General features: G+C 36.1%; 1 protein-coding gene and 1 pseudogene across 2 annotated transcripts; both read right to left on the bottom strand.

Annotated features, from left to right (window-relative positions):
- Nucleotides 1-683: 683 nt before the first annotated feature.
- LOC18434025 (putative inactive ATP-dependent zinc metalloprotease FTSHI 3, chloroplastic pseudogene) lies at nt 684-4607 on the bottom strand (annotated as a pseudogene). The gene is made up of 3 exons (XR_016043453.1): nt 4437-4607; nt 4089-4388; nt 684-1041 (listed from the first exon to the last, which is right to left on the bottom strand). The product of XR_016043453.1 is annotated as a putative inactive ATP-dependent zinc metalloprotease FTSHI 3, chloroplastic pseudogene (transcript).
- Nucleotides 4089-6907, bottom strand: LOC110006367 (putative inactive ATP-dependent zinc metalloprotease FTSHI 3, chloroplastic). The gene is made up of 5 exons (XM_020666965.2): nt 6797-6907; nt 6277-6436; nt 5494-5846; nt 4627-4941; nt 4089-4388 (listed from the first exon to the last, which is right to left on the bottom strand). The coding sequence occupies exons 3-4, from the start codon at nt 5830-5832 to the stop codon at nt 4912-4914; spliced, it is 369 nt and encodes a 122-aa protein (XP_020522624.1). The 5' UTR covers nt 5833-5846; nt 6277-6436; nt 6797-6907; the 3' UTR covers nt 4089-4388; nt 4627-4911.
- Nucleotides 6908-7955: the final 1048 nt, after the last annotated feature.

A 7955-nucleotide genomic window follows, 5' to 3' on the forward strand; every position in this document is an offset into this window, starting at 1 on the left:
AAATACAATGTCCCAAGTTTAAACAAACACCGCCCAATTTTGAAGGCCAAGATCTAAGTGTTAAAAAGCTCAAAAAAAAAAATTTCTTTGAAATAAAATTATCCAGTGGTTCTTATGTGCTTCCCAAAATTTCAGACTAAAAGATATTCCCAAGTAGGTATTTTCAGTGAGGGAGTAGACATAGAGTATAGTATACATGCTCAAAAGAGAGTATAGTTGTATCCTTGTTACTAGAGAAAGGATCCTTCATCAAGAATCCTTTCCCTCTCCCTCTCACACGCACATACATGTACACAAGCTCATACCATGAGTCAAGGTATATGACATAAAAAGAACGTAAGAGCCGATGATATTAACATGGGACCAGCTATTGAAGCAGTGAGGGGTCTGATTCAATCAAATCTAGTCAAACCACCAACCGAACTAATTGGATCAAATATAAATAAAAAATAGAAACAAAAATATAAAAATATGATATAAATATTTTAGAAAATTTCCAAACTTTATTTAACCACGAACTAATGAACCCAATCAATCCGACTGGTCAAAGCATATCAAACATTGATTTTGACCGGTTTTTAACTAAATCCAACTTCTACTTTTAGACTAGATCCACCAAGACAGGTTGGTGGTCTGACCGGTCGGATTGACATGCTGGGCCAATCTTAAACTCTTGATAACTATGGTAAGAACACAAGTGATTTTCATTAATCGGATAAAGAAAACATTTCTCCAGTATCCAGTAGGAAGGAAAATGACATCAACAATTTGTCAACTGAAATCTACATAGGAAAGGCAAGTATGAACAATGCATAATAACGAAATCATACTGTGAGAGATATCAAAATTATTCATATGAAACCAACTCTGGAGCACAATGAACTTCCAAGAAAAATCTCCGAGACCAAACTCCTCGAATATAATTTGGCTAGGAAAACAGTAGTGCCATCTCTTGTTGAACAAATTCTCAGTAAGCCTCCATCCCAGACTTGGCTCTGACTATTGCCAGGAGTATATCAGCTCGGGACACAAAATCCCCACCTGTGAAGTACCAAATATCTGTATCAGAGGCTATCTAAATCTATTTATCAATGAATTTCTGAATGGAAAAACAAAGAAACCGCACATTTGAGGGATCATTTGTTATAAATTGGTCATTGGAGAAGTTTTACAGAACAGCTGACAAAAGCGCACCGTTCGAATCATAAGAATGTATGTCATTTTTGGCAAGATCATATGAATGCATATAGACAAAATTGTTTCGAAGTGATACGTGATGGATGATTTCTAGTCATGCAATCCTCACGTGGCCCAAATGAGACAAACCCCATGCTACCATTGTCAAATGAGATTTCAACAGACATTGATGTGCCACAGATTTTTGTGTTATATGAACAAAGTGAGATCAAAATGGGCGTAAAAGACAAATCCATCGTCAGGATCAATAACGTGGGCATATGTATGAATAAGATGTCGATGTTCAAATCTAACTACATCAGCCTAATTGAATCAGAGTGAGCAATTCATCAATCCATTTTGTCTATTGAGTCAAAGCTGACACGAAAATGGTATTTCATCCTAATCAGCAAAGTGCAATTTTTAAAGGCCAAATTTGCCGTTTTGGTCAGTCTTAAATCCAGCACAGCCATGATTGACTCTACAATAAAAAAAGATTTATTTGCTTCATTTCTACCGACCAGCATAGTGGTAAATTTAAACCCCATACACAAAAATAGCAACCACAATCTAAATCAGTGTTACCTCCAAAAGTCTTCACTTTCTCACCAAAGACGAAAAGAAAGACCAATGTTGAAACAGAAAAAGAAATATAAGAAAAAAAACCTTAATTTTGTTAGAACATGAAAGAAGAAAAAAAAATCTTTCTCCAGAAAACGCAATTGGGCAAATTTTGCATAAAGTTCTATTTTTTTCTTGTTTGCTTACAATTTAGTCTTTTCAGTCTCTTTGTTATCAAATCTTTCAGATTTTTTCAATACAATTACAATTAATTTTCTGTTTTTCTGTTTTAAAAATCTGTGAAACTGAAAGATTTGGCTGATTTGCCATTCCAAACTGAGTTGACACCAGAAACTGACATTCCAATACCACTCATCTTATTTCGACAGCAAGCTATAAAGCTAAAATAACTAAAATCTCCTTGATATAAACATTAAAGCATGTACACATACACACCCCCAAAATCCAAATATATGAGTAGCATGTTGGACATTACATAAACAACAATATTCAGGTGATCTGCAATATGCTAGTTTCACTTTCATAACATGCCATTGTCCTGAGGCATGCAGAGGCATGTCCTCTTAGAGGTTAATTATTTAAACATAAATTCACTAACTGTATTAGACTGAAAAACTTTCCACATTTTACAAATTGGGTCTGCATTATTTTATGATATGCAGCAACAATTTCACATTTTTGGATTTAAGCTTTAACAATTTCATCAGAAATAGATGAATAATTGTCAAGATAAGGAACAAATTTTAAAGTTAAGTGAAGGACCTTAGATGTCAGAGAGATCCAAATTTTTCACTATCAGATGAAACCAAATGCAATCTAGATTACTTTGTCATTGTCAAACTGGCACAACATCCATATCATTAAAATTCAAGTTAAACCTCAGAGAGTACGTACACTCGAAAATAAGGTTTAACAATGGCCAAAAATGAGATAACCCAAATGACAATGCTGCAGATGCTAGGTTGAAATGAATTAGAATCTCAGAGAGAAGCTACTCAAGAGACATAAGTAAAGAATCATTGATCTGGATGGAAAGAGGAGTAATCTTTATTGCATCTCCCAATCAACTTCACAATCCATCAATCAACCAAAGAAAATTCAATGTAACTAAGAGACAAAAGAAACCATGTTTTCATAAGGGACAGCAAAAGGACTCCATAAAAACTGGCTGGAATATGATAGGGCAAAAAATATTTCCTATTATACGGCATGAGAATCCATTAGTCATTATGAGTGAGATGGGAAACACCATACATGGCACCAAATATCTTTAGGTTTCCAAATAAGATTGAGATCAAGAGACCCTATGGAACTTAGAGAAGCAACTTGAGAAATAGAACTGGTCATAGCTTTCTTGACAACCAAGATTGTAGACAGATAACTAGAGCCTCTTACATTATAATCGAAAGCAAAAACAAGATAAACAAAAGTTATGGAACAAGAAACTGTGAAAGCAAGGAAAAGCCAAGTACTTTTTTTTTTTCTGTTTAGAGACAGAATGTCAAGTGCAAATAACACGTCTCACACGAAATTTTCATATTCCAATGGCAGATAACTATGGACATGCTTGCCCATGAAATCAACACAGAGAAAACTCAAATTTGACAAGGTTCCTAAATTCTTAAAAGCCTCATACATCCATGACATCATGCTTAAGCAAAAAAACAGCTCTCAAATACCTTAAAAAGGGAGAACAATAATTTTTCAGTGTCATTTGAAATAAAGACAGGACATTAATGTAACTTATGTCTATTCTTCCCAAAATTTCAATCGTGTCCATATCATATTTAAGAAACACAAATGGGAAGATCGATAAATACACAATTGAATAGAGCTCGGCTTTACTCCTAGTAGAGCAAGAAACCATTTTTTGTGGGCAGAAGCTACTTAAGTCATTTGCATCATACCTGGAAAACTGAAATTTTCAACATAAAGAAAAGGTAAGGTCATCTTGTACACCACTCACCAAAAACTGATATGCCAACCTTGAAGCCGTTCCAACATACAGACCCTAATAACTCATAACTGTGACCGATAACCTCAAGCATCTAAAGGCATAGATCAAGGAATCACACCAGTAAACAGAAATCGAAGTGCTGGTTACTAAGCAGCACACCTAGTTATCCAAGCCACAGAAAAATCATCAAGCTAAGCCAATAGTCAACAATTGCAGTCGGTAACCAAAATAAACACAAAAAAAAACAGCATTTACAGAAACGTTTTTAGAAACTAAGTCATTGAAAGAAAATTAAAAGCTCATTACTACACCCTAAAATAGCAAGAAGAACATGTTTGATAAATTAAGAGCAAGGTTAGTCTTCGTGACTTACCTCTACAAGCAGCAAGCAAAGTAGCTTCAGAAATGATATTTGCTAGACCAGCTCCTACAAAAGTGGGGTGATAGAGGCAACCAGATCACGGATAACAACTAGGTCTTCCTCCAAAGGAACTCCTTGCAAATGAACAGCCAAAATCCTTTTCCTTCCTTCTTCATCTGGTTCCCTAACAAATATTTTCCTAGAAAAGTGGCCAGGCCTAAGAAGAGCTGGATCTAATGTGTCCAAACTATTAGTCGCTGCAATAACAACCACCGCCATATCCCTTTCCAACCCATCCATTTGAGCCATCAACTGCAAGAATAATTACCCGTCATTACTCATACTTTAGAAGAAGCATACCAAAAATGCAATAGAGATTGTTATTTGTTCCCATGTTTTTGCCAAGCACTCATAGGCATGGTGGAATGCTAACTGGCTCATGCTCTCAATATTCCTGCTAATGTTTGCGAGGGAATGGCAAAAAAATGGATGCAAATGGTAATATCCAAATGCAAGACGAAGAGTATGCATCTACATGCTGAGGTGCTACCTGCTTAGAGTTTGGTAACGTTCACAATCAGTCCATTCTTCCCTCTTCCCTCCAACTGCATCAAGCATGTCAATGAATATGATTGATGGTGCACACTTCCTTGCATCATTGAAGAGGCTTCTAATGCGAGAAGCTCCAGCTCCAACAAAACGCTCAACAAATTCACTGGCTGAAACAGAAATGAAGGGCAACCCTGCTTCTCCAACCACCGCACGAGCTAGTAAGGTCTTTCCTGTACCTGGCGGCCCAACCAAGAGCACACCTCTTGGTACCTTGGCTCCTACTCTAGCGTAGTTGACATCTCCATGAAATGATCTGAGTAAATAACAAAATGCATGTAGCATAAACAAAACATATTCATGGAACACTGATAATATAGCAAAGTGTCAAGCATATTTTACATGACTCATTTTGTCAAAACTGAAAGAGCAATCTAATATGCTCACTGATCTAAGTAAAGCATCAAACATATGTTGAATAACTCATTTTTGTCAAAAACAAGAACAAAAAGAAAATAGTCTTTTATTTATCAATGGACAATTCTATTTACTGTCTTGAATTCAATTTCCAAAGTTGAAAGATTGTCTATTTCCATGATACACCACATTTCTCTGCATTGATACTAGTTACCCACCATATCATTGATGTCAAACGAGATCAATTTGCCACAGATAATAAAGATGAATTTTATCATTATGAACAAGAACTCACTCCAAACTACATATTCAAAAGAATAAGAAAACCCACTACAAGACAATCAGCCGAATGCATGCAAATACCTTCTGACCACACCAGAAGAGAAAAAAGTGAATTCTTGAGAGAGAGAAATTGGAGCACTACAATGTCACAAATAGAGGATAAATTCACCTCCATAAGCTCGGTCTTAGCAGCATCAGCCCCCTCTACATTGTGGGAACGAGTGGTTTCACTGGCTCGCTTTCCTCTCCCCCCAGTTCGAACTTTGAGTTTACCAGGAATCCAAAAAACCAATATGTAAAAGAGTATAGTTAGACAGGTTCGAAATGCCCAATGATTAATGACAGGCTCAAAGTTCAAGGGCTGAACTAAACTGCATGCAACCCCTTTCTCTCTTATCAGAGACAACAGATAATCCACGTCGTGGGCCACTAAGCAGGTTGAATACTGCCACTTAGGCTTCTTCCGCACCTTACTCTCATCCAAATTCTCACTTTCACCATCACCCATGGTTGAATCGCCCTCTGCAAAATCTCCCCAAGAAAATGGAAGCAAAAACAGGATCACCCAAGTGCAATTCTAAATGAGTTTTTTTATTTTTGAGAATAACATAAACCATAAATTTTTCTTTTCTTTAGGAATCGTAAAATTAATCAACTGGGGGTTGAAAATGAGTTTTGTTACCTTTCAATTGAAATATCATTACTCAACTGTCACTCTGAATGAGAATATTGTACGATATTACTAAACAATATTTTTTGTTTTCCTTTAAGGAATCATATGTTCACTGACTGGCAAGCTAGATAATGAAAAAAAAGAAGAAGAAAAAAAGAAAAAAGAAATGCAGTACGTACTCAAAATTGAGACATTCTAGACCCACATAAACCATATTTTAAACAAACTCTAAGGGGCATATAATCACTGAAGTGAAAGCTAAATCATTAGTTTTCTTACCTTTGGACGGAGCAGTTTTTAACTCAGAGTCTCCATTGCTGGTCTCCAATTGAGCTTCTTTGACTGTATCATCCAAATGCGATTCACAACAAGGCTCACGCAAATTGTAAAGAATATATTGAGAACCTTCTCGAAAGAGGACCTCAGAGACTAATCCAGCCTGCAAATATCTGATCAAGTATGAGTAAAGAAGAATTTGAGGACCAGGTTGGAGAAATGGCTGCACCATATTGCTACATAGCGAGAGAAGAGTTGTAAACGAGAGAAGCCTGCATGAGGTTCTTGAGCAGAGCCCCTGCAAGCTCAGTGGAAAGAATGCGCATTCCGCTCTATGTTCTCAATTTCCCAATGGTGAAACATGGGGGTGGAGATAATAAAGGGAGCTGATTGGTTACACTGTGATCGAATTGGAACAACACCCCAATGGGAATTTTGGGCACAATAGTGTCTCAGTGAAGGTCTTTGAAATTCAGAGAGAAAGAGGAGGTTGATAAATTTAGAGAAAGAAAAGACTACTTACATTGAAACCTTCATGGCAATCAGGAACTTGGGTTCTACTGTCTCCTAATGGAGGTTTAAATGCATAAAGAAAAAGACAGAGGAGATCGAAGTTAGAGAGAGATACAAAGGCTTACACTGCAACAACCACGGAAAGAGCACCCATGGGGGATTTGGTCGGTGGGTTTTTCAATGGTGGTCAAAATATGGAGATAGAAACACAATGAATTCAAATTTTAGAGAGAGAGAGAGAATTCCTTGGTCTGGGAGATGAGTTGCTTGGCCTGTGAAATGGAACAGAGAGAGTTTCCATATTGTATAATAGGTTAGAGAGAGTAACAGATTCTTAAAATGGGGTCGAGAGAGTAACAGAATCTTGAAATCAGGTACAGCGAGTAACAGATTCTTGAAATGGGGAAAAGAAAGAGAGAGACTTGCAGAGACTTGAAATTAGGTTTCTAGAGAGAAGGTTTTGGCGCGGGAGAAAGTTTTCTGCCATTTGAAGGAAACATTTACGGTAAAGGTGTTTTCAAGAAGAGGGTGGTTTTCATATACCATACTCCTTCGGGATCATAATATACATTTACTCCCTCGGGCAAAACACCAACTCGAGATTTTATCAGATTTTTTGGGAAAAGTTCATATAGTGCCGAGGCTTTATGCATTTAAATTTGAGACTACCTCGAGAATTTCACTAAAAGAGGTTGTTTTGATGTCAAAATATCTTCAAATTAATCATCGTGACATCAAGATGCATGTATATAAGAGAAAAATAGATTTTTAAGTTTTAAAAATGGTGTATTATGTTAAGCATTCTATCAATTTTCAAAATTTTCAAGTTTTCATAGATCCATTGCTCTACACTATTTTACTATTTTTTAAGCTTTAAACTTTATAAATAAATATAAAAATATATTTTAAGGTTATCACAAAGATTTCCCATATTGAAACCACATTTATCGACACTAATTGAAGGTAGGCTCAAATTTGATTGTTTAGAGGCTAGGCTCAAACCGCATCTCTTAAGTTTTGGGTTCTATGTAGAATCTTTACAGGATTAAAGTATCTATATCATTCCCACAAAATAAAAATTATGATTTTAAGTTTTGGGATCTATCTAGAATCTCTACATGATTAAAACATCTATACCATTCTCTTAAAGAACTGGATGGTTCTTGTCA

This window comes from Amborella trichopoda, chromosome 10 (genome assembly GCF_054954075.1).
Source record: "Amborella trichopoda isolate Santa Cruz 75 chromosome 10, AtrichopodaSantaCruz75HAP2 v2.0, whole genome shotgun sequence".
Taxonomy (NCBI): Eukaryota; Viridiplantae; Streptophyta; class Magnoliopsida; order Amborellales; family Amborellaceae; genus Amborella; species Amborella trichopoda.

Coding starts and splice junctions, on each gene's coding strand:
- LOC110006367 (XM_020666965.2), bottom strand. CDS start 5,832: ATGGGTGATGGTGAAAGTGAGAATTTGGATGAGAGTAAGGTGCGGAAG. Junction 4,942..5,493: donor CTAAGACCGAGCTTATGGAG/GTGAATTTATCC, acceptor TTATTTACTCAG/ATCATTTCATGGAGATGTCA.